This window comes from Micromys minutus (assembly GCF_963924665.1).
Source record: "Micromys minutus genome assembly, chromosome: 2".
Lineage (NCBI taxonomy): Eukaryota > Metazoa > Chordata > Mammalia > Rodentia > Muridae > Micromys > Micromys minutus.
The window spans coordinates 52202314-52221932 of NC_137971.1; the positions used below are offsets into that span (position 1 = coordinate 52202314).

Genomic DNA, 19619 nt, shown 5'->3' on the forward strand with positions numbered 1-19619 from the left:
ACGGCGCGCTCACAACTCGGAGCTCCGACCAGCTCGACGCGCTGCGACGGCCCGGCAGACTCAACCAGCCCACCAGGCGGACTTCGGCGGCCACCCCAGCAAGCACAGCCTAGGACCGAACCTCAGCCGTATCTACACGGACGGGGTGGACAGATCGGGCAACATAGGAAAGAGCTCCAGAGACCATGGGGACCCCGGCTGGGCCAGCAGTGGTGGGCAAGCGGGAATCCTGAGCCTGAGAAGAGTCGGGGATTGCTGCTCCGGCCATGACTTCAGTGTGGAAGCGCCTGCAGCGGGTGGGCAAGCGGGCCGCCAAGTTCCAATTTGTGGCGTGTTACCATGAACTGGTGTTGGAGTGCACCAAGAAATGGTGAGTAGAAGGGAGACCTGAGGAGTCCTCTAAGACTGGTGTGGGACTCAACTTAGCTTGACCCATTTGAACCTGAAGGAAAACAAACAAACAAAACCCAAGTCTGACGGCTAAAGGGATTCCAGTCCTAGGTATCCCAGAAACTGAAGTGCCTAGCGGGTTGGGGGACTCGGTGTTGAGAACCTCGTGGGGAGCAACACTCAGAGGCTGCAGGAGAATCTCCCTGTGCCTGCATTTAAAACAGCTGTAGTCGGGACTGAGGGAGAACCCTCAAGCCAAGAACACCCTCAAGCCAAGAACAGTGGTCCGGGGTGGCCGTGGAAAACGGAACAAGTTTTGAGGTCTCCGGGTGGCCTAGGCTGGGAAAGACTTCATGGTTCTTAGTCCAGTTCAGGGTGAAGATGTGGCCTTCTCTTTTTCTGCCCCTCCTTCTTCAGCCAGAGTGGGCCCCAGAGACTGGTGATGTCTCCACAATGTCCTTAAAAGGGGAAACTGAGCTTGGAGGGATGAAGAGGGAGGCGGGGAGAGGCTTAAAGGGGCCTGAGGTACTAGGAGGTGGTGGGTTCAGGAGAGGGTCCATGGAGGGAAAGAGAGTTGGGTGAGGGGACAACACACAAGAGAATACAGGTCTTGTCATGGACCTTCAAAGGGCCCTGGGGCATCTGGCTCACATGCCCCCACCGGGCAGCTGCCCAGGCCCCTGCGTCACACCCTAAATATATGTGCTCTCTGGTGTCAGCTTCCCTTGGCTGGATTCGGGCACAGCTGTGGGGGCCTCACAGGCCAGGCGGGACTAAATATAGACTCCCAAGGGGGAAGAGCTGGGGTAGGCCGGAACCATGGGGTCTAAAGGGAGGCGAAGGAGCAGAGGCTGGGGTCTTTGGGCTGGGACAGTCACTATGAGTCTCTGGCCTTGAACATGCTGAGCACGCTGGGGGCCCTTTCTGCAGTTAGGGGTGAGGGAGAATAAGAACCACAGCCCCACTGTGTGGGGTAACATTGTGGCGCTGGCACTTGAACTCTGGCCTCTGGCTCCTGCTCCAGCATTCTGGGTGAGGCCAGAGGGACGCTGGGCATGGTTCTGGTGAGCAGACAGACCGTAATAGACAGTGGGCTGAGTCACAGGCAACAAGGGTAAGGCCTGCTGGGTTTCTTAGCCAGGAGCCCAGGACAGGAAGCTGGCCCCTGCCTAGGTCAAGAAGGCGTGCCCGAGCCCAGCTGGCCTGAGTCAGGCTGCCCAACCAGGCCACACCCTCCCTAGGCACCCTTGCTGTTTCCCTTTTCTGGGAAGGTTTTGCTGGGCCATTGCCTGTGGTTTGGAGCTTGGGGATGGTTGCTTACTTCTGGGTCAGAGGACGCTAGACTCAGCTGCGCGACCTTACCTAGCCTACTTCTCTGTGTCTCAGTAACCTCAAGGGTTAACAACAGTAAGCTGCTTGTCCTGCCTCAGCCTCTAAAGAGGTGGTGAGTTGGGCAGACCTAAGCCTCCAGTTGTGAGGCTGGAAACAGGCAGGGAATGCTTTCACGCTGCCTTTGCCTGGTCCTTTCCTTGATCAATCCTGTCTTCCTGGGCAGAGGTCAGACACCCAAAGAGGCACTGCCTCAGGGCCCCGTCATGGGTTTTCAGAACCCAGCCCTGTGCATCTCTGCCACACGTCTGCCTCCCCCAAGTCTTTGCAGCACATGCTAGATGTTCAGTTTAGCTGTCACTGCCTGGCAGTCTCCTCAGACTTTCCTGGGGCTCCCCTCCCATCACCCCTTTAGAGTGGTCAGTGGCCCTAGATCTGAGGAAGTGCTCAGGGTCAGAGTGCAACCTTGTGCAGATTGGTGGGTGTCTAAAGGCAAGCTGACCCTGTGCTTCCCTGGCCTCACTCCTGCTTACTGTCAGTCTGCCTCTGCCACCCCCCTACCCTCAGATCCTCGCACTTGGCCTTCTCTGCAGGTCTGCACATAAAGCCACCTCCTCCACTCCTGCCTCTGCTCAGAAACCCAGCTTCAAAGAGACTCCAGGGAGGCTCTTTTTTAGCCCCCTAAAAGTCGCTTGCTCATTTATTTTCTTTCACACACACAGAGCACACATTTTTAAAAAAGGTTTATTCATTTTATGTATGTGAGTATGTATGTATGTATGTATGTATGTATGTTTGTCACTGTCTTCAGACACACCAGAAGAGAAGAGGGCATTGGATCTCATTACAGATGGTTGTGAGCCACCATGGTTACTGGGAATTGAACTCAGAACCTCTGCAAGAGCAGCCAGTGCTCTTAACCGCTGAGCCATCTCTCCAGCCTGTTTGCTTTTGTTTTGTTTTGTTTTGCTTGAGACAGGGTCTTACCATGTAGCCCTGGCAGGCTTGGAATTTGCTGTAGCGACCAGGTTGCCCTTGAACTCAAAGACTTGCCTCCATCTACCTCCCACTGCTAGTACTAACGACCCACACCAGCCAGCCAGACTCAGTTTCCTTCTTGTCTATACTTTCCTTGCCCTCAAACCCTGAGTCTTTCTTCTCCTTTGCTTTGCCTTCAGAACAGGGCTGAGCTTATAGAAGCTCTCCACAGTATTTCTGAACAAATGGACTTCCTTACCCTTGAGACTCTGTCTCCCCATGTTTCTGTGTGTGCACATGTGTGCATGTGGCTATCCCTGTCTATCCCTGTCTGTCACTGTCCTTTTCATAGGCCCTGCTGGGCCACCATGTTCCAATCTCCACCGTCCAGGCCTTTGCCCTTTGGTCCCTGCCCCACCCTATGTGAGCAGCTCCACCTACACCCTGTGGCCCTAGATAAGAAGCTGCCCATGCCCTCTCCTTGGGAAGAGGGAGTAGGGGAGACCCCCTGCCCCCATGGAGCTAGAGAGAAGGGGGAGAGAAGATGGGGAAGCTGGATTGAGTCTAGCTAAGTGGTGCTTCCCTATCCTTCAGGCAGCCGGACAAGCTGGTGGTGGTATGGACTCGGCGGAACCGACGGATCTGTTCCAAGGTGAAAAAGATCGGCAACTGGGGGTCCAAGGTGGGATGGAGTCAAAGGTCAGGGCTGAGGAGAAGGTAGATGGGAGTTAATGGAGGAGCGTAATCAGGTTCAAGCCACATTGGTGTCTACAGGGAGAAAGGAAGATGAGGGGAAAGAAGATGCAGGCATGGTGGTGACAGGGAAGACACAGACTCAGGAGAGGGCTCCTACTGCCTCTTGCAGGCCCACAGTTGGCAGCCTGGCATCCAGAACCCATACCGTGGCACTGTGGTGTGGATGGTTCCTGAGAACGTGGACATCTCTGTGACCTTGTACAGGGTGAGTTTCTAGATCTCAGACACGGACAGGCATAGTCAGAGAATAGTGATGCTGGGAGGCCATGGGGCACTCCTGGAGTTTACCTCCAAGAAAGCACTAAAAAGTGGAACCAAAACCCTTGTGAGTTTATTGCAAGTGGCTGACATAAGCAGTGTTTACCCAATCTGTAGGAAGAATATCACCTGGGATCAGAAGCCAGGGTACAAGGACTGGAAAGATGGCTTAGAAGTTAAGAGCCCTGGTCACTCTTCCAAATAATCTGGGTCCCATTCCTGGCATCCACATGGCAGCTAATAACCATCTGTGACTACAGTTCCAGGGGTATCCAACACCCTCTTCTGTTCTATAGAGGCAATACACAAATGTGGTGCACAGTCATAGTCACATATGCAGGCAAAACACCCACACACAAAAATGAAGAAAAGGGAGCCAGAGTACAAGGCTGGAGATGTGGCTCAGTGGTAGAGAATATGTGAGTTTTGGGGTTCAGTCTAGTACCACACACACACACACACACACACACACAGACAACAGACACACACACATAGACAACAGACACACACACAGAGATAGACACACACATTCTCTCCCTCTCTCTCCTCCCTCTCTCTCTCTCTCCCTCCCTCTCTCCCTCCCTCCCTCCCTCCCTCCCTCTCTCCCTCTCTCTCTCTCTCTCTCTCTCTCTCTCTCAGAGAAGCCAGAGTGCATCCCAGGAGGAAATAGTAGGTCTGGTGGCCCCGCCCCACCCCCAGGGTAGATTGTTCTGGTTTTGCCCCCCTTGATACCCTATGCTCACCTGTGCCCCTCTCTCCAGGACCCTCACGTGGACCAGTATGAAACCAAAGAATGGACTTTTGTTATTGAAAATGTGAGTGTCTGGGGAGGTTGGACCTGTGATCTCAGGGGCCTCAGGATAGCAACTGATGCTTCTTTTTTGTCTTCCCACTTCCTCCACCCACAGGAGTCCAAAGGACAGCGGAAGGTACTGGCCACAGTTGATGTGAACCTGGCCCACCATGCAGGGCCTGTGCCTGCTCAAGTTCCACTTCGACTGCGGCTGAAGCCCAAATCTGTGAAGGTAGTGCATGCTGAACTGAGCCTCACCCTTTCTGGGGTGCTGCTGCGTGAAGGCCGTGCCACGTGAGTACCTACCAGTCTTCCCTGGCCCTCCCTCACTTATGATCTGACCCTAGACTTCACTCCTGATCTCAAACCCACAGGGACGATGACATGCAGAGTCTGGCCAGCCTCATGAGTGTGAAGCCTAGTGATGTGGGAAACTTGGATGACTTTGCTGAGAGTGATGAGGAGGAAGCTAATGGCCCTAGGGCTCCTGAGGTCCGGGCTCGAGGCCCCCAGTCAGGTGGGCTCACAGTTATGTATGGGCTGAGTCTACCAGGATCCAAGATGGATATAGCATTCCTGGGTCCCAAGTGCTGGTTGCTTTGGGGGGAGGGCTGGTGGTGCATGCTCAGTACTGCCCAACCGCTCTGATGATCTCAGCTCGGTCCTGGTCCTGTGAGTACATCAGTCTTAAACAGAATCCTGTAGAATGGGGCCACAATGTCACCGCCATGCTCCTGGCCATCTCATCTCTAGGCGGATGCTCGTTTGGTCCCTGCCAGGCCTGAGAAGCTGGGTTGCATGATGCATGGGCTCTATCTGGTCTCCTACCCCCAACCCAGTCTGCCTTCCTCCCCTCTGCTGTCCCTTCCCTCTCCTTGAAGCCTTTGTCCTTCATTTTTGTGGTTCTTTCTCACTCTTTCTCTTTCTGCATCTGTGGGCCTGCCTCTTCTTCAAGGCCGGGGCTGTGCCCTGAGACTGGGACGTTTCCCAGGTAGGCCCTGAACTCTAGTTGGGGTCAGGGTGGGGCCAAACTATAGAGTCCTGCCTTGGCCTGATTATACCCCTCTAATGGGTCCCTCCTTCAGATCTGTCTCGAGAGCTGAGGACACTCTGTGAGGAAGATGATGAAGGGCATATACGGCCCCAGCAGGCAGGTGAGGCTTGGCCTGGGACTGGGGTTGGGGCCTGGACCTATGTCACAATGCAGTCCTCAGCATACCCTCCTTTCTCCCTAGCTGCCAGACCCTCTAGTGCTGAAGACACCAGCCCTGCCCCTGTGAGTGCCCCTGCGCCCCCGGCCAGGGCCTTCCGGGGCCAGGGGTCAGAACCAGCTGCTATAGCTGGGGGCCAGGTGGGGCTTGAAACCCCAAGGCCCCCACCCTCCCCACTAGAGACAAGGTAAGGAATCAGCTCCATTGCTGTTAGAAGCAGATACACACACCCCAGCCTCCACCCTTCTCTCTGCTGTTATAGTATTCTAAAAGGTGGTGTAGGGATGAGTGTGGGTCCTAAAAGGAGAGAGCCCCCCCGCAATATTTGTTTCTGCTCTTTCCTCAGGTCCACTGGGCAGCCAGGCCAGAACATGGTCCCCACCCCAGCCCCTCGGCTCCGGAAAGGCTCTGATACACCCTGGTCCCCAGTCCCCTGCCTAGGGGATGAGGTCCCCAATACCTCAGAGGATAATCCAACAGGAATGACCTCTTCTGGGGAGACCCAAACCCAGATAAGCTCTCAGGAAGGGACAGAGGCCCATGGAGCCAGGCCAGAACCAGACATTGAAGTCAGAGCGTCCAAAGATGCTCTGGGAGGAGAAAGATCCAAAGTTGAAGAGGGGGACACTGGGGACAGGCCAGGGGCTAGTGGGGCAGGAAACAGAGAGAAAGACACTAAGAAGTCATACACCACAGCTGGCGAGGCTGGAGAGAGCTCAGAACTTCATCAAGTAGATGCTGAGCAGAAGTCGAAGGTACAACATAGAGCCACAGAGGGACCAGAGGTTGCAGGGCTGATGCCCCAGGCAAGACTTGGGGAAACTCCTGAAGCCCCACCTAGGAGTGCTCAGAGGAGGATGGGTGTTAAGACCCAGGAAGAGGCTCCCAGTGACCTGAATCCACCTCCAGCTGAGCCTGAAGAGCATCTAGGGGACCTCAGGGATGCCAGGCCCACAGGCCAGGAGAAAGACAGCACAGAGGTGAGGGGTAGAGCCCCTGCTATTGTGAGGACAGTCCTGGAGCAGGGCCCCTCTGCTGGAGCAGCGAGTGCTGGGCCCCAGGTGAGCTGCTTTCAGGGAGTCCCATCAGTTGTCCAGGGGGTGGTATCTAGAGATCGGAGGGCCCAGGAGGCAAAAGTTGGGGAACCAAGGGTTCTAGAAACAGAGGCTGAGTGGGTGCCATGGGAGGTTATAGGGACACCAAAGACAGATGCTGGGATACCAAAGTCCCCAGATATAGAGACTAGCACAGCAGAATCTGAAATAGTGGAGGCCCAGGAGTCAGAAGCACCAAAACCAGAGGTCCTGGAGTCAGAGGCTACTGGAAAAGCGGAGTCTGAGGTATTGAGGACCCAGGATAAAGAGATTGTGGTTCTGGGGATGCTGAAGACAGGGCCTGAGATAAAGGAGCCTAAAGAATTTGTGATACAGAAAACAGAAGTTGGGGGTTCTATAGTTTCAGGTACCAAGACAGTAACAGCAGAAACTAAGATGTTAGAAACCCAGGTGATAGCAGATGGTGGGGCTCGTGTGCTGAAGATACAGGCTGAGATATTGGGAACCCAGAAGACAGAGCCTGGGGAGACAGAAGCTGGAATACTAGAGACCCAGAAGGTAGCAGCTGAAGGTTTGGAGGCTCCAGCGGTGGGAGCAGAGATGATGGAGTCTGATAAATTGGAGATGCAGGAGACAGAGATGGAGATCTGGAGAATTCCAAGAACAGAGACTGAAACAGCAGGAACTGAGACACTGGGGATGCACAAAATAGCATTTGAGGGTTCAGGGTCCCCAAAGATGCAATCTAGAATAGTAGGGGACCAGGAGACAGATGTTTCAGTGATAGAGACGATGGAAGATGCTATACTGGGTACCCAGGAGATATCAGCAGGTCATGGAATACTTTTGATAGAAGCTGAGATACCAGAATCTAAGATTGACAGGTCCCTGGAGACAGAGGAAAGAGATTTAGGGGTTCTAGAGGAAGATACTGGGACAGCAGAAGCCAAGATTTTAGGGACACCAGAGAGAGCACTAGGGGTTTGGAAGGTGCTGGAAGTAGGAACTGAGGTAGCCAGGGTCTTGGAAGAGGAGGCTGGCTCTTCAGAAGTCCCAGAAACAGAAGCTGAACAAACTGAGACACTGGAGGCCAAGGAGCATTCTGGGAGTTCTGTGGCACTGAGAATGGTGGCCGGGATACCAGAATCTGAGATATTAGGGGCCCAGAAGACAGAGATGGGGGCCACTGAGATATCACAGACGGAGGTTAGAGGGGCAGAGGCTGAAATACAGAAGACCCAGGAAATATCATCTGAGGGTTCAGGAGTTCTAGAGTTGAAAGTATCTGAGATACTGGGGTCCCAGGAGAGGAACACAGAAATCTGGGAGACCCCAGAGGTAGAGACAGTGACTTCTCAATTATTTGGGACCCAGAAGGGCTTGCAGATTCCAGAATTAGAAGCTAAGATAGTAAAGTTTGAGATTCTGGAAGCACAGGAGACAGTAGTAAGAAACTCGGGGCTTCTTCGAGGTGAGGCTGAGATGTTAGAAAGCCCAAAGACAGCTCGGGCCCAAGAAATAGAGCCAGGGGATTCTGGCGTCTCCATGCCAGAGGCTGAGGCAGTGAGGACCCAGTGGACAGAAACTATAGTTTTGGAGTCTGGGGAGGTAAAGACTAATATTTTGGGGGTCCAGAAGCCTGGAGCTTGGGAAGCTGTTAAATATGAGGCCTTAGGTGTCCCCACGACTAAGCAAGGGCTTTCTGGGGCCAAGAAAATAGTGCCAGAGGCATCCAGAGTACAAGAGCCAGAAACTAAAGTTTTGGGGAGAGTAGAGGCCAAATCTTGTACTTTGGGGCAACAGAATGCAGAGATGGAGGGGTTTGAGTCTCCAGAGAATAAATCTGATATTTTTGAGGCCCAGGAAGCAGAATCTGGGGTCTTGGGAACCATGAAGGGGAAAGAAGCTGATGAAAGCCTCGAAGAGGCCAGCCTGAATAAGGCACAAGTGGCCAGTGAGGCAGGGGCCGGGGTACCCAGGCCCTCAGGAGCCTCTTCCCCAGAGGAGCCTGAAGAGCACAGGAGGCTGCCGGGCAGCCAGGTAGGGTTGGGGGCCATTGGTGCCAGTCCGCTTCTCCCACTAACCTGGGGCTGATTGAACAGTGGCTCTGCATGGACCCAGCTGGTGGACTGAGATGTGGGGTTTTTTTGGTGGGTGGCTGTGGGGTTTGGCTTCAAGAAGGTCTGTCATCCCCCTCCTCCAGGATGTCCTGGCCCTCCCACCTTGCTGGGCTGCATGGAACTGTACCCCTAAGCTGATTTTTGAGGTGTGGCTGCTGGTGACCTCTGACCTTGCCTGAGTGCCACTGACCTTTTAGATGACCTTGGCAGATAACTCCACTAGCCTAAGCTGGAAAGCTTTTTTGTCTGGCCTCAATACTCTGCCCAGTAGTGACCCTTGTAAGCTCAGAGCTGGGGTGGTATTGTGCCAGACCCAAGCTTCCCACAAAGGGCAGACGTGATTAGAGAGCATCCTCTAAGTCAACTCTTGTGTCCCTAGGCGCAACCTGCCCTGGTCAGCTCCAGCCAGTCCCTGTTGGAGTGGTGCCAAGAGGTCACCAATGGCTACCGTGGTGTCTGCATCACCAATTTCACCACATCCTGGCGCAATGGCCTGGCCTTCTGTGCTATTTTACATCGATTCTACCCAGACAAGATGTGAGCTGCCAGGGATGTGGGGATGGATGGAGAGTGAGCCTACTGGGACATTAGTGCCATCCATTTCTGACCAGCACTCTCTCCCCCGCAGTGACTATGCCTCCCTAGATCCACTCAACATCAAACAGAACAACAAGCAGGTGAGATGAGGAGAAGCCATGGCTGGAGAATTAGAGTCTGAGGTCCAGGACCCTGGCCTGGCTTTTAGAAACTTTAAAATCTTTTTGGTTATTAAATTGTTCGTCTGCCCTAGTTTTGTTTTGTTTTTGGTGCTTTAAAATTTAAAAGCATGTTTTCCCTAGGGCTCCCCTCCCTTATCCCCACCCCCGCTTCAGAAAACCATCCTGGGTGGGCGATGTACAGTTGCTAGGTAACAGCGAGGGCGGGCCTTGATGTCAAATTTCCCTCTACTGGAGGGCAAAGGCGTTGCTAAGCAAATCGTGGTCTCTGGGACCTCCTGGGCTGGCTTGGGTCTGGACCATTGCGGGATTGATGCCGCTTCTGACCAGAGTGCACCCTCCTAGGCTTTTGATGGCTTCGCTGCCCTGGGCGTGTCTCGGCTGCTTGAGCCAGCGGACATGGTGCTTCTGACCATACCTGACAAGCTCATCGTCATGACGTACCTGTGCCAGATTCGTGCCTTCTGCACTGGGCAGGAGCTGCAGCTGGTGCAACTGGAGGGCGGAGGTGGCTCTGGCACTTATCGTGTGGGCAACGCCCAGTCGAGCCTGCCCGACTGCCTGAACGCAGGAGACCTGGCGCAGCGGCTCCGTGAGCGTGGGACTGAAGCGCCTACAGAGCCCAAGGAGGATGTGAACTGCGGGACTGGGGCAATACCCAAGGTGGCCTCCAGGGACACGGACCTGGGCTGCTCCTCTAAGGATGGGGAGGCCGAGGTTGTCCAGGAAGCAATCCCCCAAGAGGCGCCCTCCGACGGCCCTAGAGCCAGATCGTCCACATCCCCAGTGGTCCTCACAGAGGGGCTCGTGAACGGAGTAGGGGCGCCGGGTGGTGTAAGTGGTGTGAGACTGAGACGGTCCTCGGTCAATGGGGAGGCTGGGCCAGTACCTCCACCCCGAGCACATGGCTCTTTCTCCCACGTGCGTGATGCTGATTTGTTAAAGAAGAGGCGATCCAGACTAAGGAATAGCAACTCCTTCTCTGTGGATGACCAGGACTCTGGAGCTGCAGCTGGAGCGGGGCCTGCAGGATCTGGGGCTGTGGTGAGTACCCCTACTCTGCTGCAGCATAGGGTAGTAAAGAGCTTTCAGAAATCGGTTCTTAGCGGTGCCCCAATGTCAAAAGCAGGTACAGGAGTGGCAGCTTCAGAGAAGCTGCTTAGCTGGATGCTGGGATGTACTTCTATAAGGTGGACCCTGAATGCTGTGGAAGGGTCCTCTGGTAGGGTACTGAGTGAGCGTCTATCAGAAGACAAAGCCCACAGACCAGAACACCTATTCTTTGTTGCCAATCTTGTACATGTGAGCAGTTTGGTATCCAGTTTTTAGAAACATGGACTGTGTAGAAAGTTCACAGAAGGGTTCAAGTTTAGTACTGGCCTTTTGGGCCTTTTCTTTGTGTGTGGCCTTGGGAGTCACCTGGCAACTGGGAGGGGGGCATAGCTAGTGGCCCCTGGAGCTCCTCCCAGCCTCCAGATTCTCTGGGTGGAATATTTAACTCCTGAGGCTTACTGAGAGTTAGGAGGTGGGACTTGCCTAGGAGTGTCTAGGTCTCAGGTCATCTCTCTCTCTCTCTCTCTCTCTCTCTCTCTCTCTCTCTCTCACACACACACACACACACACACACACACATACACGCACACAAACACACACATACATTGCAGTATGCTAAAGGAGAAAGAGAAGGTACTATAGAGGTTTCAGGGACTCAAGATGAACTCTGGCTACAGGCTTTTAATCTGAGGGTGAAAGCAGAAGGGGACCACATCTGCAGCTGCCCAGTGTGGTCCTGTGGTAGGAGGGCATCAGCTGAGAGTGGTTTTGTGGAAGAAGCAGCTGGCCCTCACGTTAGTTGGTAAGATGGACAGTTTTCCCTGGTAGTCCAGGAGTAGAGAGGCTGCCCAAGAGGTCCTGGTTCCAAAGCCAGTGTCATTATATAACAACACAGTGCTGGGCTTGGGGCAGGATGCCTGTGATCCCAGCACTTGGAAGGTAGAAGCAGAAAGACCAGGAGTTCAAGCCATGTCAAAACAAAACAAAACATGCCAGGGCCGGGTGTGGGTACCACTGTGGGTGGGCTTAGTAGGTAAAGCGTTTGCAGCACAAGCTCCTGGACCTCAGTTTGGATCCCCAGCACCGTGTAAAAAGCCTGTACTAATCCTGGCTCCAGGTTCAATGAGAGATGTTGTCTCGAAAAGTAAGGTGTTGGGCTGCTGGCTTATCAGGTGAAGGTTCTTGTCACCAAGGCTGATAAACTGACCTCTATTCCTGGTGTCCAAGAGGGAAGGAAAGAATCAACTCCCATAAGTTACCTTCTGACTGTCACCCATATCTTGGAGCACACCGCCCACTCCACCAATACATAAATAAATCTAATAAGAAAGGAAGGAAGGAAGGAAGGAAGAAAGAAAGCAAGCAAACATGGTGGAGTGTGATGGAGGAAGACAACTGGTCTACACACACACACACAAATGTACAAGCAAGCATATAACACACACATAACATAACATGAGAGAGAGAAACAAGGTGTGGTTCTCAAATGAGGAGACCCACACAGGCAAAAGGGCAGCCTCAGGACATTCAGGTCTCATTTAGGGACCTGACAGTCATGTTCAGTCCCCAGCTGGCAGTAAGGAGGTGGGGGATGGGGGGTGGAAAAGGAGCCCCGAGGGAAGTTCCAGAGACACAGCTGGGAAAGAGAAGTAGAAAGGCATTTCCTGCAGGAGGGGGTGGGACTTCTAGCCCAGCTAGCTAATGTAGGTCAGTGGCCCTTTAAATCACAAGGGGGCAGGTTCACTTTTCCGGGCAGAGCCCCACAGCTGATCTTTCTAAGCCAGGCCCTCCTTCTGCTCTTGCTTCACTAGAGGTATTTTTGACCAGTGGGACAGAGGAGCCTTTCTCATTGGCCGACTTTGCCCCTATAGTTTATTTCATTTACTTATTTATTTTTATTTTATGTATGTGAATACATTATTGCTCTCTTCAGAGAGCACCAAAAGAGGGCATCGGATCTCATTACAGATGGTTGTGAGTCACCACGTGGTTGCTGGGAATTGAATTCAGGACCCCTGGAAGAACAGCTGATGCTCTTAGCCACTGAGCCATCTCTCCAGCCCTGCCCCTATAGTTTTAGGAGGTTGTTCATCCTGACCCCACCCTTGGAAGCTCCCCAAGGCTGGGAGTAGGATGAGATCAGGCACCTTGAGGCTGAGGTGGGGTAGAAGAAGCTGCTTGAGAAGTGTGAGTGCTTTCTGAGCAGCCCAGCAAGGAAAGTGTAGAAAGAGGAATCTGGGTCAGACATGAGGAAGAGGCTTTGGAATTCCCACCAGGGCTTTGTGAGTAAGAACACATGTGACTGACCTTTGTGTCCTCAACCTCCTATTTGGTGTACTCTGCCAGGTGGGCCATCTGCAGGATCACCTGGCTTCCTACAGTGTCCTTACAGGAAGCAGGACACCTGCCTTTTAAGGTTGGAGATAGTGAAGTTGAGGGAGATGAATTGAGGGTTGTGTTGCTGCTGCTGTTGTGGCAAACCTGAGTTCTGAGCCTGTGGTTCTAATTGTCCCCCTCTGCAGAGCCCTGGCAGGGGTTAGGGGAAGTCCTTTTCCCCTGAGGATAAGATCAAAATTGTGAAAACCCTTTGCAGAGTGGTATGAAGTCACACTGCGTGCTGTCAAATTGTGAGCTAAATGTTTCTCTAGATGCTTGATGGGAGCCCCGCATCAGGTCTAGATGCCTGGTTGGAGTCCCGCATCAGGTCTGAGATCTGTCCCCATCTTACAAAAAAGATGCTGTCAAGCCCAGAGGCAGTGTCCAAGCTTGGGAACAACATGGGTTTGTTTGTTTGCTTAGTTTTTGTTTTGTTCCTTTTCCCTGAGACAGGATTTCTTTGTGCATATTCCCAGCTGTCCTAGAACTAACTCACTCTGCAGACCAGGCTGGCCTCAACCAGAGATCTGAGTGCTGGGACTAAAGGCATGTGCCACAACGGTCAGGTTGGGAACAAATTTTGAGTTAGACAACCGTGGGCCATAGATCAGGTTTTGTGGCAGACTTCATTTCTGGCTTCCTATTGTCTGCAGAGTGAGACTAATCGCTGCCTCAGTGGTTTCTGGAGAGACAACAGTGCTTAGTAGTTATTGCCTTTAGTTGGTGTGCCTCATGTGCTGTACCCCTGGGCTAGCTAAAGGCTCAGTCTCTTGGGAAGACGGCTCAGGGTTAAGAGTGAAAATTGCTCTTACAAAGGATCTGAGTTTGGTTTCTGGTGCCCACAGCCAGTGACTCATAGCTGTAAGCCTGTAACCCCAGCTCCAGAGGATCTGACAGGTTCCTCTGGCTTCCAAGGACACCTGCACTTGGATCACATACACGCGATTCTAAAAATAAACCAGGGGGGCTGGAGAGATGGCTCAGAGGTTAAGAGCACCAACTGCTCTTCCAGAGGTCCCGAGTTCAAATCCCAGCAACCACATGGTGGCTCACAACCGTCTGTAATGGGCTTTGGTGCCTTCTTCCAGTGTGTTTGAAGACAGCCACAGTGTACTCATATAAATAAATAAATCTTAAAAAAAAAAAAAAAACCCAGGGATTAAGGGAGGGTCTACTGGTTAAGAGTGAGTATTGGTCTTCCAGAGTACCCAAGTTCAATTGCAAGTATAAGACAAGGAGTTCACAACAGCTTGTGACTCTAGTTCTGGGTTAACTAATGCCTCCAGTCTCTAAGGGCCCCCACATATATGTGGCATGCATGTACACACACACACACACACACACACATGATTAAAAATAAATATTTAAAATGTTTTAATATGGGTGGAGGTTGGTGGTGCATGCCTTTAATCTCAGCACTTGGGAGGCAGAGGCAGGTGCAGCTCTGAGTTCCAGGCAAACCTGGTCTACAGAGGGACTTCTAGGAAAGCCAGACCTACACAGAGAAACCCCAAACAAACAAATAAAAAAACCAAATAGGGCTGAAGAAATGTCTCAATGGTTAAGAATACATATTGCTAATCCATAGGGCCCAGCATCCACATCAGGTAGTCCACAGCTGCCTATTCCTGCTCTAGAGAGATCTGGTACCTCTGGACTTTGTAGGCACCTGCACTCACTCATGAACACACACACACACACACACACACACACACAGAGGTATGCACTGATTATATATATATTATAATAAAAATAAATTTAAATTGTTAAATCTTTAAAAATAGTCAGGTGGTGCATGCCTTTAATGCCAGCACTCAGGAAGCAAAGGCAGGTGAATTTCTGTGAGTTTGAGGCTAGCCTGGTCTACATAGCAAGTTTTAAGCCAGCCAGAGCTACATAGTGAGATCCTGTCCCAAATAAATAGGCCAGCTCTAGTTAAAGAGGACGCACAAGGAGGTGTGTGAGGTCTGAGCCACCATGAGTAAGCTCTTGGGTGATCCCTGTCTCAGTGTGGTGCCAGACACTAGAAGGCCAGGAGGAAAAACAGAGGTGTGGAGGGACGTGTGAGGGGCCTGTTTCAGGAGCAGTCCAAGCTGGGCCAGGGAGGTCGAGTTGGTTTGGAGCAACTCAAGCTGGGGAGTGGTTTCGGATCCAAAATGCTTTTTAGGGAACTGAAAGTTCATATCTATGGCCAAAGGGTGGTGACTTGGTGAGCCTTGTGGTGGTAAGGGAACTGAGGCTATAGCTCCCCAGTCCTGAGCACGGAGACTGGGGGCTGATGTGGGGTGGGGAGAGAGCTATACATGAGTGGATGTTTGGAGGAGGTCTCTCAACTTGAGATGGAAATGAATGGTGGTGGCTGGTGGCACCAGCACTTTTCCAGTCCAGACAGGACAGCCCCTGAGCCAGGAAGACTTGTCTGACGGGCACACATTGGGGTGAACCGTTGGGCAGCTCCTTCAGGTTCCACATCTCTGAGCCAGAGGAGTGGCTAACATTGTTGTCCAAGGGGCCAGACTGTTAGAAAGTTAAATGTTAGGCCTCATGGGGCTGAACAGTAGGCTTAGGGTTTAATATTAAGAGCACTGGCTTTTCTTGCAGAGGACCTGGATTTGATTCCCAGCATCCACATGGTGGTTCATAACTCAGTTTCCAAGGGATCTAAAGGCCATTTGACACCAGCCTCTGACCTCTGTAGACACCAGGCACCAGTACACCACACATACACACATGTGGGAACACACTCATACCATAAAATAAATACATGTACACTAGGTTAAAAGATAATTGGGCCCTAGTAATGGGGAACGGAGTACAATGGGGGCCAGACTTAGCCTTTCCAGAGAAGAGTTTTTAGTTCCTTCAGAGTATTGCTTAGCCCTCAGTATGGGTCCTATCAGGTAGGTTGGTGCCCCCTTCTGGCCAGAAGGTAGATGCTGACTCAGGGGAGGCACGTCTTCAGCAGCACCAGCAGTGATGGATGCCGCCACTAAATGACAGGAGCCAGATGACCCGAGGGTGCTCTTTGAAGAAATGGGGAAGTGGAAAGAAAGGGTCCCTGCTGTGTCCTCCCCAATCTTTTGCTACTGACTTACCCTAAAAGAATTTCAACTCAGTGTCCTGAAGGAACATTGCTAGGCAGAGGTGGGTGGCCCCAGGCCCTGGATGGGAGTGAAGGCAAGGGTTTCCCTTGAGGAAGTCCTTTATCCTGAAGGAGGTGCTTGAACTGGAAAAGCAGCTGGACCAAAGATCCTCCCTCTGCTGTGTATGAGAGTCTTTGGTCAGGCTGGAGAGATGGCTCAGCGGTTAAGATCACTGACTGCTCTTCCAAAGGTCCTGAGTTCAATTCCCAGCAACCACATGGTGGCTCACAATCATCTGTAATGGGATCCGACTTTACCTGCAGTGCAGTGACCGGACTGTTGGGAAGTAAAGAGTCCTAGATCTCATTAGACTCTTTCCACAGGAAGGCCCAAACCCTGACTCCAGCCTTGACTCTGGCCCACTCACCGCCACAGCCCCACAGCAGCCACCCAGTAAGTAGTTTGGAAGGTGGGGGTGGTGACCAAGCTTAGCTCACCATGTTCACAGATCCTCTGAGGGCTTCCTGGGGGCTTCTGCTAGCTGGTGGGACCTATCCTGGTTTTCTGTCTGCAGGTGGGAACCCTCCTGCTGTGGAGTCCTCCCCTAACCCTGGGGAAGAGGCTGGCCAGGTAAGGAGAGCTAGGTGGGCAGAGCTGTTGTGGGACTTTCTGAGAGGGCCTGTGATGAGCTCAGCGGTCCTCTGCCCTTCCTTTTTACCCTTCCAGCAGCGGTTCCAGGACACAAGTCAGTATGTGTGCGCAGAGCTGCAAGCCCTGGAACAGGAGCAGGGACAGATAGACGGGAGGGCGGCGGAGGTGGAGAAGCAGCTGAGGAGCCTCATGGAATCAGGTGGGACAGGCATTTTGGGACTCGCTCCTCAGCAGATCTCTGTCCAGCTCTGCAGCCGTTCCTGACATTGGGGGGAGTTGGGAGGAGGCACCGTTAGAGTCCCTTTGGTAGCCCGAAGAGGCTTATTGGTGGGATGTAGCTCAGACTTCGGGGATACCACAGGAAAATGAGCCTCCTTCCCCAATCCCCAGCTGTTCTACCTTGCCAGGAGGCATCTCTGGTGACTGTCCTGGCCTGATTCAGGTGCTGACAAGCTGCAGGAGGAGGTGCTGATCCAGGAATGGTTCACTCTGGTCAACAAGAAAAATGCGCTCATCCGGAGGCAGGACCAGCTGCAGCTGCTGTGAGTCTGGGCTTTAAGCCTCTGGCTGCCAGGCCTCTGCCCGCCCACCCGCCTGGCTCAGGACTGCCGAAAACTCAGTGAAGCTTAGCTTACTTTGGTTAGAGTTACCTAGTCACTTCTTTCTCCTTTCTTCAAAAATCTTTTTGGAGAGATTTTGCTCATTTTATTTGCGTTTTGTCTTGTCTAATTTACTGTAGAAAAGCATACACTTCATCTCTATCTGTTTAAAACACAGTTTCTCTGTGTATGTGGCCTGCCTGTCCTAGAACTCACAGAGATCTGCCTGCTGAGTGCTGAGATTAAAGCTGGGCACCAGCACTGCCTGGCTAAGCATCTACGTCTTAAGTTGGTACTCCTTAGTGAGAAATCAGGTCCTCCACCTTGACTCTAGCTTTACTGTAAGGGAAATGAGCTGAGAGAAATCTGAGCAGGTTCAGAAGTGGGATGGCAAGCCCCTCTCCTCATCCTGCATGCCAGAGGCAGCTTTGCTTCCTGTTTGCAGTCTGAATCATTTCCCCAGAACAATGTTAGCTTACTTTTTTCTTCTAAATAACCCCCCCCCCGAGTTTTTTTTTCTTTAATAGAAGAGGGATGTAGGTAAGGAGAAACATGCAAACCAACCGTAACTGCAGGGCAGCTGGAACAGGGAACTCTGAATGGGCATTGGCACAGAACACTGAGGGTCTCCTAGCCCCCTGTGGAAACTCATAAAGATGAAGTGGTCGCAGCCTCGGGTGCTTGCATCACACTTCTAACTTAACAAACTTCTCCGACAGCATCGAGGAGCAGGACTTGGAGCGGAGGTTCGAACTGTTGAGCCGGGAGTTGCGGGCCATGCTGGCCACTGAAGGTAGGAAATAAGACAGCAAAGCCTGGAGGTAGAACAGGGCCCAGCTAGGCTCCCTCCTGACTCAGGCTCCCGGTTTCTCAGAGTGGCAGAAAACGGTTGCTCAGCAGCATCGGGAGCAACTCCTATTGGAGGAGCTGGTTTCACTGGTGAACCAGAGGGACGAACTGGTCCGGGACCTGGACCAGAAGGAGCGAATGTGAGTGGAGGATCTGCTTGGTTCTAGGTTTTGGAGAGGCCCCAGGGTGGAATTTCAGGGCTTGCAGGTAGGGCCAACGTTGAGACTAACTTGGACCCCTCATCCTCAGAGCTCTGGAGGAAGATGAGCGCCTAGAGCGAGGCCTGGAGCAGCGACGTCGAAAGGTGAGCCGGCAGCTGAGCAGGCGGGAACGCTGCGTCCTGAGCTGAGCCTCCTGTCTGGTTCCTTTCTCTCCGTTGTGGATCCTCCTCGCCACTCCCCCACCCTGGACAGCAGAGGATAGGCCCCCATGCTCCTTCAGCGGGCAGAATCAAGACTGACCAGACTCTAGGACTGGAGCACTGAGCCTGCCAGGCAGTATTTATTTATCCAACTGTATGTGAATGTTTTGGCAGTGGCCAGGATCCCAGGCAAGGGATGGTGAAACCCATGTCCTCCTTTCTGGAGGAAGCAATAAAGTTGGACTACAACAAACCAGCGCCTGCCCTTACTCAATAGGGCTTCAGTGGAAGAAAGAGTGGGACTTAGGCTCATGCTGATACTGTGTGTAGGATTCTAACCTGGAGCCAGCTGAGCTCTGCGGTCCACAGATGGGGCCTTCAAAGGATGAAGGCCGGAGGAAAACCCATTTTGAAAGAAAACCTGTAAATACAGGTGTGGTGGTGTCCACTTATAAAACCTTTAAACCCAGTGTTTGGGGTGATGGTGGAGGTAGAAGGATCAGGAGTTCAAGGCCACTCTACTGTGTTGGTGGTGACATATTTCTAATTCTAGTGCAAGGGAGGCAGATCTCTGTGAGTTCAAGGCCAGTCTGGTTTATACTGATCTTATGTTTGTTTTTATGTTTTGAGACAGGGTTTCTCTGTGTGGCCTTGGCTGTCCTGGAACTCACTCTGTAGGCCAGGCTGACCTCAGACTCAGAGTTTGTTCTAAAGAAAAATAAAATATTGAAATAGGTCATTAAGATAGCTCAGTGGGGGTGGAGAGATGGCTCAGCAGTTAAGAGCACGGACTGCTCTTCCAGAGGTCCTGAGTTCAATTCCCAGCAACCACATGGTGGCTCACAACCATCTGTAATGAGATCTGATGCCTTCTTTTGGTGTGCATGAAGACAGCTACAGTGTACTCATATAAATAAAATAAATTTTTAAAAATAAAAGACCTCAGTGGATAAAAACCATTTGTTGAGCAAGCTTGAGGATCTGAGTTCAATCCCTGGGACTACCTGAAAGTGAAAGGAAGTAACCAACTCCACAAAGTTG

At 52.3% G+C, this 19619-nt stretch overlaps 1 protein-coding gene across 5 annotated transcripts; it reads left to right on the forward strand.

Moving 5' to 3' along the window:
• Positions 1-19537, forward strand: EHBP1L1 (EH domain binding protein 1 like 1). Of its 5 annotated transcripts, XM_080912578.1 has the most exons (21): positions 1-370; positions 3292-3349; positions 3563-3658; positions 4473-4526; positions 4620-4798; positions 4879-5021; positions 5460-5495; positions 5590-5658; positions 5740-5902; positions 6062-6776; positions 8628-8810; positions 9270-9427; positions 9519-9567; positions 9952-10650; positions 16502-16571; positions 16693-16748; positions 16845-16968; positions 17212-17311; positions 18088-18161; positions 18243-18357; positions 18467-19537. In XM_080912578.1, the coding sequence occupies exons 1-21, from the start codon at positions 267-269 to the stop codon at positions 18564-18566; spliced, it is 3345 nt and encodes a 1114-aa protein (XP_080768704.1). In that variant the 5' UTR covers positions 1-266; the 3' UTR covers positions 18567-19537. The 5 variants fall into 5 exon arrangements, with proteins under 5 accessions (XP_080768704.1, XP_080768701.1, XP_080768702.1 ...); XM_080912575.1 differs by having other exon boundaries at positions 6062-8810; XM_080912576.1 differs by having other exon boundaries at positions 6062-8810; positions 16848-16968.
• Positions 19538-19619: the final 82 nt, after the last annotated feature.

What these genes read in the sequence shown, in the direction of transcription:
- EHBP1L1 (XM_080912575.1), top strand. Translation starts at nt 267, where the DNA reads ATGACTTCAGTGTGGAAGCGCCTGCAGCGGGTGGGCAAGCGGGCCGCC. An exon ending in CTGCAGGATCTGGGGCTGTG is followed by an intron (nt 10,651 to 16,501) that starts GTGAGTACCCCT and finishes CTCTTTCCACAG; the next exon opens with GAAGGCCCAAACCCTGACTC. An exon ending in GAGGAGCCTCATGGAATCAG is followed by an intron (nt 16,969 to 17,211) that starts GTGGGACAGGCA and finishes GGCCTGATTCAG; the next exon opens with GTGCTGACAAGCTGCAGGAG.